Source organism: Psittacula echo, assembly GCF_963264785.1.
Source record: "Psittacula echo genome assembly, chromosome: 18".
Taxonomy (NCBI): domain Eukaryota; kingdom Metazoa; phylum Chordata; class Aves; order Psittaciformes; family Psittacidae; genus Psittacula; species Psittacula echo.
Window position 1 is genome coordinate 1815546 of NC_137754.1, and position 27024 is coordinate 1842569.

The window sequence follows — 27024 nt, forward strand, 5'->3', positions numbered from 1 at the left end:
AACATTTAAGTGTTCTTTAGAAAAAAACCTGACAAGAATTAGAAGTGGGCCCGGAGCAACAATCCCAGCTCCAAGCATCCCAAAGCTTTTGGAGCAGACTCAAATCCAAACCCATCCTCTCATTCGAAGTTTTATCCTGGATCACTGCAAATCCACAGACACGGCACCCAACCAACCAAGAGAGATCAAACCTGGATGCCAAACCCAGTGTGGATCTCTTCGATCTTTACACTGGGCCAAAGCAAAGCGATGGAACTGAGCTCCTTCCTGAAATGGTTTGGAGTAGGGCCCATCCCAAACACAAATAAGTGCTGGTTACACAAGGAAATGGTGCTATCAGAGCTCCCCATTTCTTCACTGTCCCTGATCTGAGACCAGACCAAGCACTCTGTCCATCTGCACTACTTTAAAAGGCAAGGATAAAGTTAAGCTATCACACCGACCCCTCCAACACAGTCCCAGCATGGTCTTTCTCCCACCATGGCCCATGATGGCTGATTCCCAAAGGCACAAAGTGACCAATCTTTAGACTTATACACAAGGTCTACATATATATATATATATTTATATATATATGTACACACACACAATTACATACATATTTAAATATATATATACATATATATATATTTGGTTTTGGTTTTTCTCTTTAATATTTCTTTTTGCTTTTCTTTTTCCCTCCTTTCTTCCCCTTTTAACTTGATGGTGTAGTCTCCTCTGAGGAGGGCTCTGGTATATGTTCTGGAGACTTCTCTGTCTCCAAAGAGACTTCTGGCTTCTCCTCTGTCAGTTTAGGCTCCTCGGGGGCTTGAGATCCCTCCAGCTCCTGACTCTGAGCCTGACTGTTCATTTTCTCTTCTGCTTCTATCTCTTCCGAGGTGGGAATGGAGTTTTTCTTTGGACGGCCTTTGGGCTTTGTTGGAGCTTCCTGTCCACCCTTCAGCACCTGGAGCAACGAGATGAACCATCAGGATCAATGTGAGACATCCTTCAGGGAAGGATGAAACTCGGCTTTGGCCTCAAAAGTGAATCCATGGTCACCATTTCAGCCTGCATTCATGGAGCGAGTTCACCCATTTTCTCATGGAAACAGAATGAAATGCAAACGTCACCAGCAAGGACACTCAGAACTCTGGAGGTCTTTATGTCAGTTCCTACAGGAAGCCCAAGAGCAACCCAGGCATGCAGTCCTCATCACTATGGACAGAAGATTCAGTTCCTTTCCTGAGTGTTTGCTTTATTCCAAGCCCAAGTCTTGGAATGAGACCCCTCTCATCTGAGTAAGAGGTGGGAGTCAGCAAGCCAGGTCTGATCCTGTGTTTAATCCCCTCTCCCTTCACACCATCACTGCGGCAATAAGACACTTCCAAAGATCTGTATCCAAGCTAATCCCGGATTTAAGTGGCAGTAACTTCTGCAGCTGTCACACACATTGAGAGATACGGTCTAGAACTGCATCTCCTCTGCCAGATCAGAATACATAAACATCTCCACTTGAGAATGTCACAGCATCATGGTTTCCACCAGGATTTATTGGACACTTGTCCTTTCTAAAAGCATTTTAACTGGAAAAGGGCCATGAAGCTGTGAAGAAGTGAAAGACATGAAAGGAAGATATGAAAAGCAAGAACTAATGATATTAGCTCTCAAAACTGCACTGGTTTCCATGAAACAGCACAATCTTTTTTGTCTATGCACATAACCTATCTCACAAGCATTAAGATCCCAGGAATGCTCAAAGTGCAGAGGGAGATATTTTGGTTCTTGCCTCTGTTCTGTCTTCATTCCTTTCATCCCTTTGCTTTGTATCCTTCCTACTGCCTAAGGGCCCCTCTAGCCCACCAGGCTGCAGGATGAATATCTGAAGAACAAAGGATGTCTCTAAGAAAAGTGATCAAGAATAAACCAAAACTGGATCTCAACAGACACAGGTCACTGACACCGTGCTCAGCTTCCAGATCTGTTCTTAAGGATGAGGGAATGAACCACTTACCATTTTCTTCCACTTCATCCTACGGTTCTGGTACCACGTCTTCACCTGCAGCTGTGTCAGCCCCAGCGACTGGGCTAAGTCCAACCTTGGAGACAAAAGAGACACTGAAATGAGCTTACAGAGTACAAGAAGAGCTCAGATGCTCTGGGACAGCTGCTGGTACACCACATCCCTGATAAACAGGTCTATGGTGGCTGAAGCAATCACCTAAGAACCAAGACGCCCAGCATCAGCCTGCTCTTTGCATCCTATTTCTTCTTCACTATGCACATAATAGGGGTATTAATACTTTCTCATTTCTCACGTAGTAGTAGTACATCTAAATCTATTAATTCCTTCTGCATTCTGCTATTATAGGCAATTCAGGCTTATAAATGAATTTATTATTTGCGTGCTTAGCTTAAGGCTATATGTGGCAGACAGCCCATAATCCTGATTCATCCTCCACAAATCTCCAACCTAGGCAAGTTCCTCTGAGACCATTCATTATTTCTATGTTAAAACCCAGGATATGAAGCAAATGCAGCTCAAAGTAACTCTTTATCCTTCCCCACAGGTGATAGCTCCATGCATCTGCCAGCTTTGTCATGGAGTTGCACAACGGATGGAGCTGGAAATCCTCAACCACACTTGGGTAAGGGCCCTGTAGAGTCACGCAAGTCCTGCGGGTGGGACAGCTCCAACTCAGAGCCACGTTCCAATGTGTTCTGGACTGCATGAGCTTCCTGGCAAGTCATTCCCGGTCTTTGGATAGGGTAAAACAAAATGTGAAGGCCAAGTTTTTCATAATCAAACTCCAGTTTCAGGTGGGCTCTTGGGGCAATAGACTTGCCCTCCTATCCACAAACACCTACATATCTGTAGCAGCTTGCTGTCAAACTCATGCATGGATTCATGGCTCTCTCCCACTGTGGATTCACTCCAGCCTTGATCTGCCCACTGCCTATGCCACTACGTAACATCTGAGAGACACCACATTGACTTCAAGACACTGTTATGTGAAAAGGAAAATCTAGCACAGGCATTACCCTGTTATGCTGCATTCCCTTTCTACTACTAAACCAGGTGCTTCAGCTGCTCTGCCATGGGTACAATCTTGTGTTCAGGACCAAACCTGAATCACAACCCATTGCTTTGCCATCACGTTTCCAGCCATGAGTAGACAGAGAGAAACCCTGCTTGACTAACGCTTCTTGCCTCAGTGCACATGTCTGATCATACTTTGGGACCTGTTACCAGCTCTTGCCACACACATTAGGGTAACCAGCATTGCCTAGAAACCCGAGGAAACAAACAGAGGGGAAGTGGTACACGGACAGGAATTGCTCATCAGCCTCAAACATGTCCAAAGCCAAGGAACAGTCATATGATAATATTAATTAACAGCCTCAAGTGCTTCATCAACAGTGTCAACCATCTGGTTATGTGAAGCTGTAAGGAGTCAGCACAGGAGCATTAGGAGCTCTGACACTGTGTGATACGGCCTGGCCAAGCCGGTGAAATTTGGTGACAGGCAGAATGAGCAGAGAATGTCACCTTCAATTTAAATACTGGGGCACTGCCATCTGTGGAGTTCAAGGCCTGGTGTACCCTCCAAACCCTCTCTAGGTTTACAGACTTCATAGGAACTGGACAGGTCTTTCTCCTGTCATTTCAATTTGCAGAATAGGATCCAAAGCCCTTTTAAAAAGCTAAAGCCTCTCCTTAGTTTGGTTTCTCCACGTGGTACCAAGTAGTCCCCAAGACCTTCCCTTTTCCTTCAAAAAGACAAGGTTCTTGCAAGTGCCTTCACAAGGGCAAGGCAGCTTTCAACTCTCTGCAACCCTGTGTGTGTTTTCCAAGCTGCTGGAAAAGCCACCACCTTCTCACTGAATTGCTACCAAGAGTGGTAGACAGGCTTCACCTTTCTGTCATGAGCAGCAGGAATGGGAAAGACTGAGATCCTTCTGCTCAGTACTTTGCCTGTCTCTGAGCCTGGATGCCTGCTAGCAAGCACATACATCACCATGTGGCCTTTCCATTGAGCTAATCTATCTGTGGAAAAGTTATCTATCCCAGGAAAAATTAAGCCTTGGAATTGAATCTGGTCATCTGCCCACTGGCCAATGCCAGAGGCATCTCTGTGGAACCAGAAGGCAGAACACTACAGTAAGGATGGGATGAGCTGAGCAGGTCCACAGCAGCCCTTTAGCTCATTCCTTTTCCTAGTGGAAGAGTCTGACCTACCTGTCAGGGGTAGAGAGATACTTCTGCTTCTGGAACTTCTTCTCCAAGCCCATCAGCTGGAGCTCAGTGAAGATGGTCCTACTCCGGCGTGGCTTCTTCAGCCGAGGGGTGGGCTGCTCTGCCTCCGACTCGCTGCTGCCATGGGTCTCGCTGGCTGGTGCCTCGGAGCTGGCAGTGCCTGATGGGGTCTGGGCTGGCAGCACGCGAGAGCTGGTGGCAGCAGGGACGAGGTGAGGGACCACAGAGGGCTGCCGGGTGATGACGGAGATGAGAGGGTATGCCCGCAGAGAAGGGGAGCCTGGCAGGGGAGGAAGCAGAGGAGGATAAAGGCCAGTTCAGTGGCAGTGTGGTAATGGGAGCACTGGAGAGAGTAGGGAGAGAGGAATACCTTTCCTGACTCTGTCCTAATGACCACAAGCAAATCAATTCCTCTCTCTGGATCTGTGCCTTCTCCCAGACTTCACAGGTTTCCTTGGGCTGGGAATCTTGACGTGCATATCTCTAGTACAGGGAAAGGAAGGCCTGTGTTTCCACTGATGACTGGTTTTTTAGGAGCTATTATAACACTTGCCATTGAAGTCATCTGATTGCCACAAGAGATTAAACTCCAAGCAAACAATGACATCTACCCCCGTTCATGCAAGTCTGCTTCTCTCTGGACACCAGCACTGAGTTCACTTGAGATAATTACCTATTCTCTCCTTACAGGCAACAGACAGTGGAGTTCAAGTCACAATTCATCTCATCCTTTAGTAGGCAACTGAGGGTTACCTACTAACCAGACAGTCACTTTCATCCTCTGCTATCTACACTGACCATACAGGCAGATGAGGAGGAACAGATCAGAAGCAAAGCTCTTCACTGACTCTTAACTCCACATCCAACCAGTTGATAGCAGCCCTAAAGCCAAACCAGCCATTCTCCTCCAATCCTTGAAGGTCAGGGCCATTCTGGGGTGACAAATCTAAATGTTCCCTTACACTACAGGAAGTTCTGAATCACATCAGACCTCTTACAGCTATAGACAGATTTCTGCTCAGTGCACAAGAGTATCCCCTACAACTCTGCAACCAAACTGCACAGTTTTGGGCAAGTCACTCTCTTGCTCTGTACCTCCATTTGCCTCATTTGCAGAATGGAAGCAACCCTCCTTACCTACTGCACTGGAGGTAAAACGTGGATTAAAGTTGAATGTACATAAAGGATTCTGAGATCTTTAGATAAATGGTGTTGTGGAAAGGAACACCTTACACCAGCAGGCCTGATTGGGCAACTCTTCATGTGAATCACCACTAATGAAAATGATCTGTAGGCCTCCATGAGTCTATTTTGGTGAATGACTTGTTGCAGTGGAAGTAAGGAGCTGTCAGCTTGGCCTGCTGATGACCTTATATATATATATTTATATATACCTGTATGAAGGCATTCTTACCCTCCTCCCCTGAGTGAAGGGTTGCGATGGCACAAATCAAGTCCCAGGCACTGAGTACATTGAGGAATCACACAGCTTGTTGATTATCACTTCCCTCCACAAACACTGCAAGCTGGGCAAAATCCAGCCACCTACAAAGCAAGCTTGGAAAACTACTGCCAAAACGCTTTAAATCCCAACAGACTGGGATTTAAACAAGACTGGGACTACAAACTGGGGTTTAGGCAGACCGGGGCTTAAGCCTTGCTTTCTCCTCCACATCTCTGCAATGCCAAACATCAAGCTATCTCCATTGATTTTAAAACAAAGCACCAAAGAAGTTCTTGAGAGATGAGATTAGAATTTCCAGGCAACCTTTAGCTTGTGCAAAATCGACCTTTTCTTTCTGCGGCTCTTTTTCATCTGTCCTACAGCATCACCAAGGAACCTGGCAGGAATTCTGCCTTGATTTAAAACCTCGGTGGCTGCTCCAAGACCATGCATTAGGATAGAGCGCCCTGTCCTTTGCTTTACACTACTAATGCTGCCCTCACTGATATTCATTTACCCAGCTACACAAAAGGTAAAACAGATCCAGCTCCCATAGCCTATATCCAAAAGTCCTGTGCAGGAATCTGAAGCCACCTCTACCATAAGAGATTTTCCTAGGGGAGCGATGAGGTTCGTCAATGGGACTTGGCTCTTCTGCTCTTGTTCACAGAGGCTGAACAAGAAGAGGCCTCACAGACGCCAGTTCCAACCCGCTCTGAAGAAGGAGACTGAAAACTGACTCCCAAGCTTTACACACCTTAAAGGAGGGGATCCAGTCTTACTGTATCCCCTTATCCTCCTGTTAGGGAGTCCTGATTCAAATCATCCCATCACAGAGCTCCTGCTCCTCTGCAGGTTCATTCTCTGAGCCTTATCTCAACCTGAAACCTGTCCTTGCCTATGGGTGACTTTTGGCACCAGATCACTGGTTAGTTGATACTTTTACCCTTGTACCCCTGTATATTTGCAGTACAGCTCTCCACAAACCACAAGATTACTGAGGAGTAATAAATCAGCAGAGCTCAGAAGCCCCTGCAGCGCTCCAAGTGACCAAAACCAAAGGCATTCTTACAAGGAACTTTCTTCAAGGGAGGTCAGCAAAGGTATTTGATATCAGAACAATCAGAATTATAGAACCATAGAATGGTTTGGATTGAAAGGGACCTTAAAGCTCATCCAGTTCCAACCTCCTGCCATAGGCAGGGACACCTTCCACTAGACCAGGCTGCTCAAATATCAGTGATATTTGCTCTCCTGTATGGCATGGAAGCAGCATGTGGGACTGCCTGGAGTAGGGGCAGGCTTGCTATAATGGTCCCAGAGGTTAAGATCTGCCTCAGTCAAACAGAGGGAAGTCTCTTCAGGCTATTTTCCTAACAATCAGGTAGGATGGGGAATAAAAGCACTGCTTCTCTCCTTCCACGATGGGCAGTGAGAACGTGGCTGGTTTTGCAGAGTAGAACTGGCTGGGTTTTAGAGAAGCAGATGACATTGGAGTTGTTCAGGTCCACGCTTCCAAGTGCTGAGCACCTGAATGGGGGGATACATTTCCCAAACATTCAGCAGCCAGCAGCTGTGACCTGGCCAAGCGCTCAGAAAAGCTCAGCATGGGCTTATTTTTGGTGCCCACGTCAGGACACTGATTTCCTTACGGCTGTTCTACTCCTGTGCTACTAGTGGGTTGCAACTGCCGGGTTGCTTTGAGCTCCAGGTGGTGAACAGATTGCCGAGGCTGTTGACACCAAGCGTCTTAGATTTGTTTATCATTTGTGCTTGAAAGAGAAGCCTTTGCTTATGGTTTGACCCTAACAGTTGCGACGGTGCTTTTAGAAACCACTGTAAATAATGAAGGCATCTGCTGATGTTCAGCCCAGCCGTGTACAAGACTTCTCAGCTTTCTGCCCTCAGCCTGATGAGGACATAGGATGGGTAGGGCATAGGATAAGGACAGCTTTCAGAGAAAGAGAAAAGGTTTGAGGTTGTTGCTGGCCAGAAAAGGGGCAATGCTTCAGCACTGAACTCTCCTTGCAGATAGAGGAAACCAGAAACAGCCTTTACAGTGCCCTAGCTAGCTTCTAGATCACAAAGAAACAAGCCTAAGTTCAATGTCCTCTTCTGGATATAGTTATCCCAAAGTTCAAAGGTAGCTGAAGTTGGGCCAGCCCATTGTCTCTAGGTACACTATTAACATGACTCCCCTTAAACCATCCATCCAGTTCTTACCCTGATAAAGCCTTTGCTTCCAAACACTATGAAATCTGAGGCTAGATCTAAGTTCCACATCCCCCAGAATTCAAACGGTATTGTAAGAATGGAATAATTTCTTAATCTTCAACAAATTAAATGCTGGCAAGCAGCTCTTGTCTGCTCAGCACTGTTGTGACATGCTCTGTCTCCCAAAATGGGAAGCAACGGAAAGGGAGCGCTCTTCCTTTCCCTGCCTTTCAGAACAGCTTCAGCTAAACCCAGCCTTTTCCTGCATTGCACCTATTCCAATCCTGACCCACTGCTTCTTTGCACTTGAAAACCAAACCGAAGCCCAAAAAAGACAGAAAATGAGGAATTAACGCAGCAACATGCACCAAGCACTTTACTGTTTCCACCTACAACAACCAAGAGGCAGTACAGTCAAATGTTAGACTGAGATGAGCTCTTAGGCAGAAGCTCTTCCCTGTGAGGGTGCTGAGGCGCTGGCACAGGGTGCCCAGAGAAGCTGTGGCTGCCCCATCCCTGGCAGTGTTCAAGGCCAGGTTGGACACAGGGGCTTGGAGCAAGCTGGTCCAGTGGTGTTCCTGCTCATGGCAGCGGGTTGGAACTGGATGAGCTTTAAGGTCCTTTCCAACTCAAACCATTCCATGCTGGGATGTTTCTCCTAAGGTGCTTCTGAGCACCAGACATGACGCAGCTGGTACCACCAGGACACCAGATCCCTTTCTAATTAAAAAGAAATATTTCAAACACATCTTTTCCCCTCCTTTTTCCCCTTTCCCCTCCTCGCTGGCTGACTTTCAAGCCCATCAGATGACAGACTGGAGGGAAGAGAAAAGGGAAAGCACTAATTAATTGCACTGTTTGACTGCCGGCAATGGCAGAACAATTTTCCTCCTAGGCAAATTCAGCTAATGCTGTTTTGGAAAGGAAGAAAAAGGAAGGAATGATTTATGGGTAAGCTCCTTTTGGCAGGGCAGCCCCGCTCAGAGGCAGAATGAAATCTCACTCAGAATGGGCTGCAGTGAAAGGTAAATAATGAAAGAAAATGAACTTACGACTCAGGAAGGTCTATAAATCTGTCGTCTCCTGAGTGTCAAAACAAAAGCAAACCAAGGAGTTGAGTTCATTTGGGAAAGAACTTCATTTTGCTGAAGGAGCAGGCAGCCTACTGGAAGGAAGAAGCAAGCCCTGAGCGAAGCAAAGGAGGCAAAAGCAGCAAGGAAACATTGAGAATGAGCTGAACCATACAGCTGGTTTAGGTGAGAGGGCATTACATCTACTTCATCCACCACAGATCCCCAAAAGTAGACATTTGCCAGCCAGGCCATTCCCAGTGACCCAGTACAGTCCAGAAACTCAGGACGCAGCTGGCTAAAGACACCAGCCAAATACCCACTGTGTGCCCCAGGACACAGGATGTCCTCTCAGGTCAGTGTGGGCTCCTTTGCTTTATGGTTGCTAGAGCTAGCTCAATGGACCAGAGACCTAACATGACTCTCAGCAAGGGCTGTGCTCCTTCTGCTCGGCTTTCTCAGCCACCACTGCATGGACCTGCCACCTCTCCTGCCCATCAGAAACCCCACTGAGGGAAGTATAGCAATTCCTGCTCTCAGGGTAGACCTTACCCCATGTGTTATATTACCCAATAACACACAAAACCCTGCCCTTAACCCACTGTGTAAGTAAAAACCTGCACTCATTTACTCTTGATGTTTTCCTTAAGCTCCACATTATGATAAACTATGAGAAGGCAGCCTGCATCAGATTCTTCCAAGATCAGTGCTGCGCTCCACCAAGTGCCTTGATAAGGACATAAAGGCAAAAGGAAAAAGAACAGCAATGGGCTGTGCATATACCAGGCAAATTCATTTCCCCTTGGGAACAAGTGCTTAGGAAAAGGTTCAAGGGAAACAACCAGGACTCCAGGAAAGGGAAATAGTCCCTTCCTAGATGCCCACTGGAGCGCTGTCATTAACAAACACTTGGATCCTAAGTTACAAGATGACCTGGGTGGCATTTATGCTCTGCAGCATGGTGCTGTGCATAGATCCAGGATGCTATCTCCAGAATGGGGAGCAGCACAGCTCTGTCAGGCTATGATTGCACCTGAGCTAATTATGGCCTGAGGAGAGGTGGGCTAATTAGGTTGTGAACAATGTGTTGACAGCCTGACAGTTTCCAAGACATGAGTTGGTGTATTTGCACGGTGCGGTCCTTGCAACACACTGATGCAGATGGGCTTTCAGAGCTAGCTACCCCGCTTGTGTCCTCTTGTAATGGGCTGCAAGTCCAGACATGGCCTGTCTGAAGCTGTCCCCTGCACAAGTCACCCAAGTCTCAAGCCCAGAGGTGGTACCTTATTATGGGTGTCAATGCTTTTAGCATCCCTGTCAAACAAAGCTTGGCCAGAGAGGTGGTGACAGATAATTCATCACGAATCCTTCCTATCAGCAGTGCAGACATTGATTCTCTTCTCATTCTTTCCACTTGTACTGTAAAACAACCCTACAGAGCCTACCCTTCTTTGAGAATTGAAATAGCTGGAAAACCTGCATATGATCCTCAGACCCTTTAAAGGTGCCATTCTTCAGCTCTATAATCTGATCTTGCTGTGGCTATTGCATATTACATAGGAATGATGGAACTGGGAATGCTTGAGAGTTATCTTGGTTGCCATTCCTCTTCTCCAGCATCTCAGCATCCAAGATCTTGGTCACCTAACTGAGAGTTAGTGCTGTTGTGGGAGAGGAGATTTCTCTTTGGTTTTTTTTTGTTTCTTTTCCTACTAGCTCTCTTGTTCTTTGGTTACACGTGGAAACCTTTAGCAGCTAAGCTAAAGGCTCTGCAGATGAGCAGAGGGGAAGGGTTTGAAAGCTTCCAAAAAGAACTCAAGACTCAGGCTAAATGCACAGAGCCGATATTTCCCTGGGAAGCAGGAGTGCCTCAGTGGCTACAGGAAAGCAGAGCTTTTTTCCCTGGAATCGAAGTGCAGGGCTGGAGCATGAGGAGACACCGGTGGTGCTCCAAAATAGCACGCAGTGAGGTTCCCTGAAGTCTAAGTGCTCCTCAAACAAAGACTGCAGGTGCAGTTCACACCGCATCCTATTTCCACTTCAACTGAATGAACTATATTAGCCTGACAAAGACTGTGAGACTTGCTAAACTAAATGCAGCTCAGCTACACAGCCAAAGACCTCTTGGTAGCAAATGGCTTCTCTCCCTTGTGGAAGAATCCAAGCCCAACCCATGTCCATGGCAAAATGCCCATCAGCTCCAATGGAGCCAGGATTTCACCCGCGTGTGTCCACAGAAGGAAAACAGAGAAGAAATGAAAATCAGTGCAGCTAATTTTAGCACAGCTAAAATGAGCCTTTTTTGGAGAGCTGAAGGCCAGTTCCTCAGGAGCCTGCACCTTCTGTGATGAGCCAAGTGGAAGTGGGGGGGAAAGGCAGCACCTTTTCAAAGGGTAATTTCTGACAACAGCTTCTTAGCTGGGGGAAAAATAGGGCTCATCCATGTGTCCTATTTCACCTCCCCTAGGCACATTAGAGAACAGCCCCTGTATTGTTTTTGAGTGAGTTTCCAGCTCTATCAGTTGCAAACAAAACCACTGGTGTCCGTAAATGCTAGTTTCAACTGAATGCAACGTATCACAGCTAAATGCTCCTCCTCAAAGCATCTCTTACCACGCAACTGAGCCCAGTTTCCTCAGTGAGATCCAGGTTTTCCCTTCCAAGCCTGTCCCCGTTAGCGATTCATCAACGCAATGTTTCAGTCTAACTTCTCCATAATAACAGTAATGAATAAGTGTGAATGCATGTGAGGCATGCGTGCCGCAGGCCTGCACAAAAACCAACCAGAAAGATAATTAATCCTCGCTTAATAATGACATTTGATATTTATGTTGTGCTTTTTTATGTGTTGAAGGCACTGTACACGCAGTAAGTAATTGGCCCTGAACAGACGTTGAGCCTGAAGGAGAACTTGCCTCACTCCCTGCTGCCACGGGCAGGATGTGGATGTGGGGTGGTTATAACCTTATAACCACAACCCAAACACTCACCTACAGCACCAGTGTCTCCAGGGATGCCAAATCCCTAAAGCATGGCACCAGGGTTCTTCCGGCAGGGCTGGTGATAACCACTCTAACAAACTGGTGTTGTTGAGGGCTGCACTGGTGGGGCAGGAGATAGGAATTCATGTTGAACTGGGAGTCCTGGTGGTGCTGCTATCCTGGGGTGAATCACTCTGCTTCGTGTTATCACAGGATAGCCCTGCTGAGCTTCTCTTGAACTGCTGGAAAGATGGAAGCAAGCACCTTCTTGGTGCTATGCGCTGTTCTCCTCCCCTTTCTTCCAGGCTGTCAAACAGAGGAGTGTGCCAGGACCTTGTCAGATCCTCAGTGAAGAAGAAAATTTATATATAAAGAAGATTATTACTTTTTTAGAGAAGCATTTAAAGCATCGATTTGGCCAGCACTCAAGAAATCCTTTGGAGCAAATGTAATAGCACTCCGGCTTCATCAGCGGAGGATGAATCAGAACAACATGCACCACTGCTCTATTCTGATTTATTCTGCTTCAAGTACTTGAACAGCAACCTGCCTTTTGAAGGTTTTGACTCAAATCCACATTGAGCATGGCTCTGAGAGTCGCTGATCCTTGAGGACAAAGGAGAAGGATTCTGCCTGGGACTCCTCGTCTTTAGCAGATGACCCCTTTCAATCCTACTCAGTGGGAAAGCAAAGTGCTCTGAACGCAAGCAGATCAGCCCTAGTATCTCCTATTAGGATATCTGGGCCTAAGGCCATCATGACAGGAAACAGCTCCAAATGGATTGGTTGGTTTGAACATGAACCTCCAGTCAAGCCCCTTACCGTTTGAACTCTGAGGGAGCTCTAAGACCAGGCCACATGAGTCTCAGAGAAATAAAGATGAGCTCCATAAAGGACATCTGATGTCCTTTATGATCTCCATAAAGGATAATGCCCAGATGGTGCAGGAAAGTTGCCAGGATACAAGCCACCAGCTCATTTACCATATCTGTATCAAGGGATGCTTTGGCTCCACTAAGACAACTTCAAGTTGAAGCTCTTGCTTTTGAACTAAGTTAGGTTAAATACTTCAGCCAAGTGTTTCCTTCATTACCAAGGATAAGACTCAACTCTAGAGCTCATTACCCACTGGATCCAGGTTTAGCAAGCAAAGTAGCCTAAAGATTACAGAATCAAACAGCTAGAATAGATTTACAGGGAGTCTCTGGTCATCTCTGTTGGGATGGAGGAAAAACACTGCACCAAGATGACACAGCTTTCAGGGTATCAAAGCTTAAGATGTCTTTCTAATGATGGCCAGATGACCAGACATCGTCGGACATGGGGAGGAAATGTAGGAGGCCAAATCCAATCCTCTGTTCGAACGGTATCACCAGTCAAAGAGCAGGATTTGGACTTAGATGAAGAAACAGAGCTGAGAGTGTACAGTTTTAGTGGAAGGATAAGTCACGTTCTGCTCTTTACACAGCTCCCTATTTCTTGCTGGCCAGGATACGAGTCTATATGGACTCTGGACTGACATAATGACCATTCCTACATCCTTACACATTTGATGAATAAATCTGCCTTCTCTCGGGATTTCAGAGTTTCTATCCAAGTTCAAATGCACAATGCCATGTGTGCATAAACCAATCAATCCTTTACTTCCTGCTCTATTAATTATTGTCACAACAGCCATAAGCAAACACTAGCCTTGGACAGCTGACTGGCCCTGCACACAAAAGCACTCTTCAGGTTTCTCAAGCCCACCCTTGTGTGAGCTCCAGCAAAAAGCTTCCCATAAATGTCACTACCTCTTCCTGCTCCCAGGCTCTAAAACACTCTGGTGAGTGACACATGGGAAAGAAGAGAGTTCAATTGTTGCTGAACAGCAGACTGTGTAAATTTGGCCTGATGGATCTTTTGGAAAGTGTTTTTATTCCTCTGGGGAGAATAGTGGATCAGTGTTTAAAACACACAGACATCCCCCTCTTCTCCTCCACACAAATGAAAGGGAGACTTCACCAAGCACCAGTGTTAACCTCAAAGAGACCTGTCACATCTTTGCCAAGCCTTTGACTCCTCTAACCATGGCTTATCATCTCAAGGGTTGCTTTATTAATAACCTTGCCCCCATCAGGACACGTTTAGCAGAGAGGTTGGTCTCTCTGAGCTGCTTTATATGACTCTTTGATCTTGCATCTGCCCTAACAGAGAGAAAACTCATCTCTGTTTCCTCTATGGACGAAAATAAACTCTGGGGATGGTTTGGCTGAACAGCTGCACAAACAATGCCATTTAGAAGGATGCAAATGAGACACGAGCGGGTTTTGTTCACAGCCTGTCTCCTCTTTGTGTCTGCCAATTAGATTGGTGATCTTCACCCAGCTCTTGTGGCTGGGCTGAGGAGGAGAGACATATCCAGGGAATAAAGCTAAGCATAATGCACATCACAGGAAGGTGAAAGCCTGTTATCATAGTCTATAGCACCCTGGAATAAGGATTTCCTCCAAACCTGATCTTTTGGGTTGAATAAGCTGACAAAGACTATGTCACAGCTTCCACCGGCACAGGGCATGGCTATTTTTAAACCCTCCACATCAAATGACAGCACACCCATGTCACCCCATGGATTGAATCTTAACCCAAACAGAATGAATCAAGGAGAGCCAAGCTTTCACTTTTTGGATGGGGAAAAGAAAAAAGAAGTCACAGAATCCCAGACTGGTTTGGGTCAGAAAGGACCTTAAAGCTCATCGAGTTCATGCCCCTGCTACGGGCAGAGACACCTTCCACTAGAGCAGCTTGCTCCAAGCCCCATCCAACCTGGCCTTGAACACTGCCAGGGATGGGGCAGCCACAGCTTCTCTGGGCAACACAGCAAAAGTACAGCTGAATTTCCAGTTTATAGACAGCTTTCATTGCAAACTGTTCTGCAACACTGCAAAAAATCACTGCTGGCCACTTCATTCCCAAATCAGCTTCCTTGACTTTGTATAATGTCTACATTATACAAAGGTAGTCATGACCTGAAGATATTGCAAGAACCAACAGACATTTGGCTTCATCACTGCTTCTACCTGCAGCTGTGACTATCCAGTAGGGACACAGGGAGGCGGGAAGCTCCCACCAGTCTCCAGGCAAACTGATACTCCACTCACTTCAGCATCTGCACTTCATTAGCCAGGCTAATGAGGACAAGGAAAGCTGCATTCACTGCCACAGACATCATGGAAACATCATGTCAGATGACAGCATTACATCACAGAGTACAGCCGGTGGGTGAAGATACAAGCAGAGCAGACAGGGCAGATAGGGGGTTGGTGTGCAGTAAGGAACAAGCAGAACACCCAACTGCTGGAGAAGGACCTAGAGGACTCCAAACAACAGCCAAACCCACCCTACACCCAACCCTGAAGAGCCCCCAGCATCAAAACTAGTCTGAGGTATAGTAGCTGAGACCCAGCCCATTCGTTTCAGGGTGGGTGGTGGTTCGTTTCTTTCCAGCTGAAGCATAAAACAAGTTTCACTCCCATTGAGACTCATCTTGCCTCAAACAGCAAGCTGAAAACCGTCTCGAGGATGGGCACTCTCAAACTGGTCACACCCTGAAGAAGCAGTTCCATGAGAAAAACCTTCATGCTGCAAAGCACTTCAGCGGCATGCAACCACTTCTGGGTCAGGAAAGTGGTGGCAAGGGTTTCTCACCTGCCAGGCTGCCTTCTGTGGCACTGGTAGAAGGATAAGCCAGAAATTCCAGCTGGTGAGCTCTAGCTGTCCCAGTCTCCAATGAATACGAGCCCTCGTGCACATCAGACATTGGTGTGCTGGGGTTTTTTCGCTTCTGATAGGAAGTCAGCCAAGGAGACACTATTTGCACATCTCCAGACAAATACAGATTAGACTTAGGGTGGAAATAGGCTCTAATTAATCATCACAAGGGACTGAATTAGGTTTCTACAGTGCTCAAATTGTGAATGAATGCCATTATGGATAGAAATGATGGAAGGACACGTTACCAACAGCTTCAACCTAGAACCATAAACATGCTCCTACAAACGATTTAGGGATCCAGATGGGAGACTCTCCCTCACCTTGAGGTTTGGAGAACTTTGAGGCAAAGCTTGGGTTATCCCTCATCTCTGGTTCCCATCAGCACACCTATTTACCTCCGATTCTCCTTGCGCACCCGTCACTGGGGAATGCAGCATTGCCATGTTCCACAAGCACCTCTTGGGTTTAAGTATCTCATTTAAATACCAATCAGGAAAGTCAATAAGCAAAACACAATGCAGCCCTTTCTTCCCTCCACGTGGGTGTGGGTGTGCAGTTAGACACAACTCCAGGCTGATGGGAATGTTGTCTCATTGCCACCACCTTTATTTATCCTCACTTGCTCCATCAAGGACCAAGAGAAGAATGTTCTCTTCACTTAGATGTAGATCTGGGAAGAAGAGGACATTAGGCATGGTGTTTCCAACCCTGCCACTGCTTGAACATAGGATCTCAGCCACATTCTTGAATCTCATTGTCCTTCTGCTTTCCCCAAGTGCAAGGTGAGGATGGTAATACTGACCACACGAGGTGGTTGTATGGCCTGGAAAGTACTCGAAGGGAAGCCATAAAGGGAGGCAGAGGTGTGACCATCTCACAGCTGGCTGAAGACATTTCCTATTAACAGACTGCATGAGCTCTGCATTGAGAACTCTCCTCTGTGTCATTGGATTACGAAATTCCTTAAGGTGCCATTAATATATATGTTAATATCGAAGCTGCGTGTGTATCCTGTTGTTGTGTAACTGGCAGCGTTGCCACAGGAACTCCTCCGGTAATAGGCACGTATGCAGCATGTGGCTTTTCAAACCAAAATAACTCCTTTCAGCCTTCCTGTTTGGTAGTTTGAGGGGTCTGTTCGTGTATTTTAAAGTTCTAAACCAAGATTCTCTGCCAAAGATCAGCTGTGGCTGCCACTTTTTACATGAGGGTGATCTAACCACATACAGAAAGCATTTCAATTCAAACGTTATTTAACAAATCCTGCTCATTTTTGTTCTACCTTGGGTGACACAATCTAAGGTGAAGTGTCCCTGCCCGTGGCAGGGGGTTGGAACTGGATGACCTTAAGGTCCTTTCCAACCCAAACCATTCTATGATTCTAAGTCGATGTTATACCTACAGTTGTCTCTGTTTCCATCCCAGAAGATCTCCTGGGAAGCCAGATCCAAGGTCTTTCAGTTAATGCAGAGCTTTAGAAAGACTTGGACACTGCAACCCACTTCACCGTCTTGAAATAGATTTTCTTCAATTCATTCCAGAGTGCTTTTTCCTCTTTCCTTACTAAAGCTAATCTATAGAAATGAAAACCTTGATGTTAGATGGATGCAGCATTGAACACATACAGATGTAGAGCTGGTTTAATAAAAAGATGACTTCTACATCTAGTTCCTGTATTCAGACCAGCATAAACACTACCCCACCACCTTCTTTCCACATATAAAAATGACACACATGAGGAAAAAAGCACAACTGAAACTAAAGCAACATCAGAAACGTGTAACACAAGAATTGCCCCTCAAAATAACTAGAGATTTCAAATTATTTTAGTCCTTTACTAAAGTCATCAACCAAAGACAGAGCAAGTTTAAGGCATTTAAATAGCTTGCCCCTCCCAAATTTATCAAATTGCCGACTGACAACACATTCTGACTCCTGTCCAAGCGGGAGGGAACAAAATAAGAATCTAAAGAAAAAAGAAAACTCATGTATTTAAATAAAGAGAATTAAACAAATTAATCCATGTGAGCTGCCTCTGCACACATTGCAGAGAGGCAAAGAAAAAGGCATCATTTTAAGTCTTTTCTCCTCTCTGTAGGTCACCTTTCATTCAACTGTTGAGAATGAACCATCCTCCCACCAAGACAATAACATCTCATTTCCAGTACTGCTTGGGTGAGGAGCTCAACATAAAAATAAATGGCCTCTCCAAGACGACACATCATCCATCTTCAGCGTGTAAAACACAGTCATTAATCACAGCAGCAACCTACTTATTACAGGTATTCAAGCACTGGCAATACAAATGCTTATAAAACAGGGGCTCCTTTCATAATTCCCTGCCCTTGCCTCTCAATAGTTTAGAGGATTAACCCTTTTACAACAAGGGATGGGCAAACTGGTTTTGCCTAATTCCAAACCAACTTGACGTCATGGGTTCGAAAGTTCGACTTGAACTCAAACCTTATCAGATGCAATTTGTGCCCATGGGAGGCAGCTCAGGTGGGGAGAAAAGGGAAGAAAGACAGTGAAGGAGCACCTTAAAAAACCCAGCAGGCAAGGACAGAATGCAAGAAGTCCAGTAAAGAGTCAAAGGATGGATAAAAATTGCTAGTGAAGGAGCTGAAACACTTATGAAGTAATAAACACAGCTTTATCTTAACACCTATCTTAATGCTTAATGTTGGGAAGTCTCTTCCCTCCTACAGACCTCTCTGTGAGGAAAAACATACACATTTGATTTGTGCTTCATTAATCCTCCACAGTTAAACAGACACAATCCCCACTGACCATATTACTTTGGGTGTCTCTTGCCTTTCTTAGCAAAGGATTTTACACCACTTCGCGCAGGTGTGCAATGAATCACTGTTTTCCTTTAAATAATGGGAAAGACGAGCATGTAACTGGCTCCACATCACACAGTGAGTCAAGGACAAAGCCAAAGCACCGAGTGGCCGTAGCAAAGCTCTCAGCTCTTCCAAGGGCTCTGCAGAATCATAAGCTCCGTTCAGTTATCCCGTTTCCCACCAGCGGCATGTCCCAAGCTGCCGGCTAAATGAATGATCAGCAGAAAACATTCGGATATGTGCAGTCTGATGCAATTCCTTTTCTTTTCCTACACACCCAAAACTTCTACTGACTTGAAGGAGTAAATAAGAACTGGAGACAGGGGGGTAAATCAAGAGGCATTGAGAAAAGCAGTATTTGGACATAACCTGCAGCAGGCAAAACCACACGAGCCTCACTATTTACTGTGTGTTGTAGTAAGTGAGCCACCTGAACGAACGAAATTCTTGTGGAGGGGAAGGAAAGGAGCATTTGGATTTTCTCACAGTGTGCAGACTGGCCCCACTTTAACCAGAGGCAATAACTTTTCAAACACTTAAATTCTCTTTGTCATCAACTGGACAAGCATTTCCAGCATCGGCATCGATTACTGGAGGCACATGACCCACGACAGGCTTTGGGGAGAACAAACATTTTGAGAAGACAAATTTAAAGAGTCCACCATGCTTTAAAGCTACATTAAGAGTCCACCACATTTCCCTAAAGGAAATGTTTTTTCTTCCAGCAAAAATGCCGTCAAGGCACTGGGATGAATGAAAGCGAGTTTTCAGAATCTTTCACTGTCCAAAAGGATTTGCTATCCCATAATTTACCGCAGGAAAATAGCATTCTGATTGCACTGGCATTTGCTCACAAATAAATACAATCACCAGGTAAAACCATTATCAATGGGTTTGCTTTCTGAAAGGTATCATCAAAGTTAAGATCACTCGTGAGTTAATGTGAGTCAAACACATCACGCCTAGGCTGGACTCAGCAGTCGGTATCTGTGAGGAGGTAATAGTAATGCCAGGTTTTAAATAGCTGTCAACTGATTTTAACGCATTTTCACAAGTTGCAACATGACTATTTGTGCTAATATTAAGAAAGGGGAAATAAAGCATCACAGAAAGTAGTTTTTTCAGACATATTCAAGCCACACGTTGTCTGCATTGCTTTCATGGCAGCGCCTTTGCTTCCTGATGGGGAAGAAAGCAGGCAGTGTTTTTTCTTGGGTTTGTGACACAGAAGTCCTATACCAATACTTATCATGGTTGCATCCCTTTCTCCCGATTAACACTGATGGGTACCACTTTTACCCTTCTCTGAAGGACAGATAGCTCTATTTCATCTTTGCAATCTCTTTAGAAACTGATAGTGGAAGCTATGAATTGATCCTGCTATTCATAGAGACGCACGGAAAACAGAAGATGATAGCAAAAAAAGGCAAAACCACCATGAAAACTGTGACAGCACAAGAGAAAAGGAAATAATTTGCCAAACGGAGTTTGCCAGGCTGAAAAGGAAGCTTGTTTAGCCAGCTAACCAGCTCTGGAGACACTCCAACACTCCCGTGCTAACTGTGCATGCAGCTGAATGGATCCCGTCTTCTGTCCCTTTGGTGCTCTGCAGATACCCAACATTTCTCTCCACCACAAAGACCTTTCACAGCGCCAGAGCCATGTTGTGCCCTCAGTTAAACAAGGATCAGGCCCCATCTTTCATTTTAAACACAGATGCTTACAAAGGCAGAAAAGAAACCAGACCAATTCCAAGCCCTGCACAAGTCCTTTCAGCGCCTGGCATTGACCGGGAGATCATCTGTCTGCGGGGACGAATTTAGTTCCCTTGGAGAGACAGGAATGACCCCAGCTAACAGCTATTCCCTGCTGTGTGCACAGCTCACCGTGTCCCAGGCTTCTGACAGATCTTTAGGGATGGCACTCGGGATGGGATGCGGTGCTAAAACCTCCCAAGACAGCCTGTAAACGCAAGCCAGGAAACCCTAGACCTGCCAGTCCCGAGCTGCTCCCAGGAGCAGGAGATGCCTTCGAAAGGGACGGCGAGGAGAAATTCTGAGGACAGGATGAAAAGGATCAATCTTGAGTTTATAATAAAAAAGATAAAGACATAAATTGTCCTAAATCAGTTTTGTGAATCCCAGTTTAAAAGCTGATCTCCCTGAGGTTCTGAAAACACCACTATATGTTGTTAAACATGAACGTAGCCATAAATCCCTCTTTTTATCACAGAGGTTATTTCTTTTTAGCTAACATTTTGGGTGCTGTCCATTGTTCGGCTGAGACAAAGATGAATATCCATCACCATTACGGTTTTGAGATGAGCTGATGCAAAAGTTGGAATGTTTTTTGAGCTGGTACTTACACAAGTAAGTCTCTAAATCCTGACAATTAGATGAAACAGCACCGGGATTTCTACAATCTCTTCTCAGTCATCTTTCTCATGCAATCTCTGGCCAGCTAGGCTCTGATAGACAGAAATACATCTATGGTATCAATTGCTGCGACATCTCTTCACAACAGACAGGTGCTGTAGGATTTAGGCACCACACTATAAGAGGTCTCCGGCTCCGAGCCGCAAGGAAAAGGGGTTTTCAATAGAGCTGTACAAATAAAACACTCTCCATCTGGGATTTCATAAATGCTTTTGGTTTAATGTAATTTAAGTGCTAAACTACCTTATAATAGTGTGCTTTTAAATGTTTACAGTTAAGGAATAATTGAATTTGACTCATTCTGGCCCTGATCCAGCTACGATTTAATTGACTTCAGTGGGAGTTGGACTGGGCTTTAAGTAATTTTAACTAAAATAATCCATCAATTGTTCCTCACCCACTTCATCAAACTCCTTCCCATCACTTCTGATTGCTCTGTAATTTATTGCAACAGGGTGAAACCAACCCTTCTAACTTCTGGCACGGCCTCCTGTCCCTCAGTGGGGACTTTTACTACTCTCCAGCAACCTAAAATGTAAGCAGAAAGCTAAAGAGCACAATGAAGAGCAGGCGGCAGAGATCCAAACTGCTGAGCACCGGCCTCTGCTGTCACAGAGAACTTCAAATATCAGCTCCTCCACTCTTTAGTCACCGCAGGAACAAAATGAACTGTTAGCAAAGCTGTCAAGAGGAGGTTTGGAACAAAACAGACAGAAGGGTGAAGCAAAATGTATTCACAAACTCACACAAATGTTTTGTGGGCAAAAAACCCCACCCCAACCCATTTGCTTCAGACTTGTCACCATTATATTGCTTCAACGATTACGTTCCCCATTTCTATTTCAGGGGGACTTTTCATGTTTTTCCCTTTTTGAGCTGTCTGAATCAATGCAAGGCAGGGAAGTAGGCCTTCCTAAAGACGTATGATGTTATGCACTTATACATATGTGTTATGTATGGCATGCAAGTAGATATTTTCCATCAGAAAGCACCACCACTGCTAATTTTGCATCTAAGATAAAAGGTTAATCTGACACAGAACACCCTATTTAAGTAACCACAAACATATTACACACATTTCTCTGTCTTCTGAAAGGAGATGCTTTTATTAAGGCTTTACCCCTTCTTTGTGCTTACACAAGAGTGTTTTGGTTTTGAATGTACAGACGTAGGCAGCTGTACACTAGATGTGGCAATAGGTACCTGCAAACTCAAAGCTACAGGGACCTGTTCTTGCTCCAACATTAGTCCTAAAGATGCCTATTAAAATTTAATTCAGTTCTGGATTTAAATCCCAGTTAAAAGTAGCCATTAACTGATCTCTAATGTGAAAAAGAATCACTAGTAGAAATACCCAAAGCCAAGCGCTGAGCCAAGTGGTTGATGACTACATGGAAAACTCTCATTTTGAAGAAAAGCCACAAAATGAGTGGCAAGATTATCCGAGTTACAGGGCAAATACAAAAGCTTCCAACCCAAATCCTTCTTTGCATGAGTAGTCCTGTTGAGGTTAGCCACTAGCTACTGGCACGTTAAAGAATGTACAAGATAAGACCTGAATACGCACATCCAAACACATTTTAAGGTCATAGTAAGGGTGTTGCTCCAAATCTCACAGAAAATAAAAACCCAATTTGCAAATTTTCTGTCATCACATTTTCAAAGGAATTTTATTTTTCTTATATAGGATGCTCTGGAAAACTGGTTTTGTCCTTCCTTAACAATAAGTGTGATTTTCTTTTTGCAGAAAATGAAAACCAAAGCAGAGGTGCTGTTAAGGAGGGTGTTCTTTCAGGTGCTGTGTTTTAGGTAGACCTCAACTATTTGGGAAATAAATACTGCCAAAACCATAGCTTTATAAAAGTCTTGTATAGGGAAAAGACTGTATTTTCCCACTCATCATGTATGCCAGGCTGTTCTTGTAGAAAATATCTTGGGTTTACTCAAAGTCATTTCTTCTTACTGAACTATATATTTATGCTCTGCAAAAGTGCCAGCTATCATAGAATCAGACTGGTTTGGACTGGAAGGGAACTTCAAGCTCATCCAGTCCCAACCCCTTGCCACGGGCAGGGACACCTTCCACTAGAGCAGCTTGCTCCAAGCCTCATCCACCTCACAGATTCTCATCAGGAAGCCAAGAGCAGAATCAAGCCCTTAGCATCCTTATGGCATGGGTTCTACCAGCATCACCCATACTCCACTGGACTTGTCCCCTCTGGGGTCAGGATATGTTTAGAGAAGCAGCAAGTATAGAACTTCATTTGCAACACCAGGATGTGCTATGTGCAGTTGGAGGAGGTTTGAGTACCAACCAAGGGGGTAATCCTTGAGTTCTTCACCCTTCCCTTGAGTTGCTTCAATGGATCTCAGTGCCAAGTACCAAAACACCTGTCTGAAATATCTGCAACTGGTAACTTGGTGTTCTGACCGAGAGAAATAAGGGAGAAGATGTCAAGAATCTGTCAAAACTTAAGGCTGCTGAGAGGAAAATGGAAAATATTAAGTATTTAGAGCGTTAGCCAGGTCCTAACACCAAATCTCTCTATATTTTTAAAGACATCATTAGAATATAGCTTTGGGAATTCCACATCACTCAAAAAGGCCTAGAAGCCTCTCAGCTAGATTGTCCCAGACTGCTAGGAACACAAGAAACAACAGATAACCTGGGAAGCAGAAATCCATCTCCAACGCTTGCCTGGATGGTAGTATTGATACAACCTCACGATGTATTGCTGCTAAGCTACTCAAACTCTTGCCTTTGTCTCACCCACATCATCCATCAGACACACGATGGCAAAAACCTATGAGCAATGCAAAGAGGGGACACTTCAATCAGTGTGAGTGGACCCTGTTGCGTCCACCAGCAGGAGACATAACATGGTCTGTCTCACCTGAGCAAGGCTACACTGTGCTCCAAGTGCCCACAAGTAAAAGGACATCTGCTGCTCAGCTCCCATTAGCTTGTTCTTGTGATCCTGTTCTGTTATGGGCTTTGCCTTGACTTACACAAATACAGCCGAGACCAAACAGCAGGTCCTAAACTTTCCAAGGAACTTATTTCCTAGCAAATGAAGCTCGTGGTAGCGTGTTCTGGCTTCTGCAGCCAAGCTGGAGCAAGTCTGAAATAGAACTGATGGAAAGCGCTGCCTTGTAACTTCCTCTCATCAAAAACAAGGCAAGAAGAGGGAAATTTTGCAATACAAAGTAACTTCACTGCTTTGCAAATGTCACAGAAGAAGGAAAGTGTTGTAAGTTTTGGTTCAGCCTAGAGATGTTTTCAATGTTTTATTCTAGATCAAGTGTTTTCTCTGATCTGATTCCCCCCCAAAAAAAACCTTTTTAAGCCTTTAGCTTGCCAAGATATATCTAAACCATTTTGCTCCACTCTGAACTGAAAAGGACAAGGGACTGTTATTTTTAATAACAATCTAAAACACCCGTTTTCCTGACTACTCCCAGTATTTTCACTTTGGTGTGACGAAACTTTATACACGGTGTGCAAATGCAAAGCCCCAGTTTCTAGTTCTTCTGAACTGCATTGCACAGTCACCTCAAACTGGAGAATCATGGAATCCCAGACTGGTTTGGGCGTGAAGGGACCTTAAAGCTTATCCAGTTCCAACCCCTGCCACGGGCAGGGACACCACTAGAGCAGATTGCTCCAAGCCCCTGTGTCCAACCTGGCCTTGAACACTGCCAGGGATGGGGCATCAAGGTATCAAGGGAATGAGCATAAGAAATAGATGATCAGAATCAAGAAATCCAGATGATCTGAGGAACAGCGAGCAAGAGCACAGCCTTTCCCACCCAAGTCAGTGCCAGCAGTGGAGTAAGGAACACCTCTAGCCAGTGCATAGAGGAAGCCATCTACAGAGATCGGTTCCCGATGTCAAGATCAATTCCTGATGATCACCTCTGCTGTCTATTACATGCAGTGGAATATAAATCCTCCTTCCACACAGGCTGGCACTGAGGGCATAGAAGCGACTTAAAGTCAGGTATTTCTTTCCCTCCTGCCGCTTACAACACTCGTATCAGCACTAAATCCTTTCTGAAGGTGGATCTCTGCTCCGATCACCACGCTGCCAGAACATGATACACCTAGCTGTCCTTCACCATGCTCCTCCACTGGGAAAGAATCGGAATGCTCAACGTGAGTAAACAAGACAAAACAAAAAGGCTCCTTAGCTACTGCCCCGTTCCCTGCCTCACACACAGCCTCACTTCTTTTCCTCCCTCAGCTTCCCAATGGAGGTTCTTGCCCTTGCTCATACCCAGCTTGTGCTGAAGGCAGCAATGCTGGGGGACGTTTATTCACCTTTTGATGTCAGTCTTTTCCTTCATTTTACAGCAGCGAGTTGAATAAAAGGCATAAAATCAGTAATCCCAACACCCTGAAAGCTGTGGCATTGTGCAGTCACCTCCATGAGGACACCTTTTACACATCTACAGCCTTTGAACCTAAAACAGTGGGGAGATGGATCCACCTGAGCTTCATTGCAAGCCATGAGGCTTTAGGAAATCAGGTATAGCTGTTGGTTTTCCCAGTGGAATCCCAAATTCATTAATACCTCCTATTAAAGCATTCCTCTACAACGCTTATTCACACCTAACCACAATGCTGATTACTTCCCACAGAAGGTTTTGGTGTGATTTTCTCTTTCGTCCCATTTCATTTGTCCCTTTCATTCATTTCTTTTAGTCACTATTAACTGTACCGAGATCCAGACAGCAAAATTCAGTCTGGATTCCAAATGTTTTACTATCTAGCACCGAAACTATTTCAAAGCCAGATTTCCCGGCTCAGTCTAAGTGAGACCTGGTTTCAAATCCAGATTCCGAGCTGCTTTTGATTCTGAAATACCACCTCTAACACTGAATATAATCTGACAGGGAGAAATGACAGACGCTTCCCGAGTATCTACTTGTTATTCCCCAGCCTATTATTATCTCTCATATGCCACTTTTTGGCATTTCTGAACTATGTTTTCTGCTAAAGACATCAAAACATGTAAAAACCAAGGCAGATGTCCAGAAAAATGCCTGATCTTCAGCAGTTACAGATGAATTCCATGATTCAATGAACCTATTTTCAAAGTCTATAGCATTGGGTCAGTTTGCCTCAGTCGATAAACTGGTCTTCAGCATGGTTGCTATGAAAGACTGTTACTTGTAGGCCTAAAATGGGTGGGTTTTGGGGTTATTTGGGTGAGAGCTTTGAGAAAACTCCAGAATTCCCTGAGGCTGCAGCTACGGGAGCAGGGAGACAGTCGGGATAGCAAAGCCTGACTTTCCCAGGTTCCCAGAGAAGCACGCCGAGACATCAGTGTAAATATGACTGCATCTTCTAAGATGTGTATGCAGCAACATCATCTCTGAATTATCTTATGCTTACCAAGAATACCTGACAGCTCCCCTAATACTGCAGCAGGGACATCTACAGACGTAACACTTCCTATTTTTAAGGCTTAATAGATATCCTTTGCCATTTTGCTTTTAGTTTTTGCTGTTAGACACTAGAATTACACTGTTCTTTGGAAGCTAAACCCAATAAATGCAGGCAGTTTCCAAAAGATATTTCTTCTCTTCCTACGTTTGCACAAATAGCCAGAAAAACCCCAAGCAGCATTGCAGCAATGTGGATTTCCACACAGATGCGCTCAGCTTTGCAATTGAAGTTGGCACCTATCATTCCCTATTCATCCTGGCCCCGCTTCCCTCAATAAATCCTACTTGGGACACAGGTCCCAGATGACACCTCATGAGCCATCAAGCTCCGGCTCCTGCCATTTCAGGCACATGTTTAAGGCATCAGGGGGTCCTGAGCACCCAACTTCACACACCACAGGAGCAAAACTCTTTCCAACACCTTGGAATTTTGGCTGGAATGTCATCCTTACATCTGCAGTGAATTAGGGGTTGGCAATTCCACCCCAGCTGAAGATGCAAGGCTAAGGCACACTCAGGTCCAAGTTAGCTTGGCAGAAGGTCTACCCATAACTTTGCATTAGCTTTATTTCATGGGATTAATCCAGCTGTTA

At 45.1% G+C, this 27024-nt stretch overlaps 1 protein-coding gene across 1 annotated transcript in view; it reads right to left on the reverse strand.

Annotated features, from left to right (window-relative positions):
* Nucleotides 1-694: 694 nt before the first annotated feature.
* The window catches only part of BARX2 (BARX homeobox 2), a gene marked incomplete at both ends in the record, with an annotated part of 31595 nt that continues 5265 nt past the window's right edge, over nucleotides 695-27024 (reverse strand). The window contains 3 exons of the mRNA XM_080631732.1: nucleotides 695-946; nucleotides 1994-2078; nucleotides 4220-4517. Of these exons, the coding sequence (XP_080487858.1) occupies nucleotides 695-946; nucleotides 1994-2078; nucleotides 4220-4517 (635 nt within the window). The remainder of the gene's footprint in view (nucleotides 947-1993; nucleotides 2079-4219; nucleotides 4518-27024) is intronic.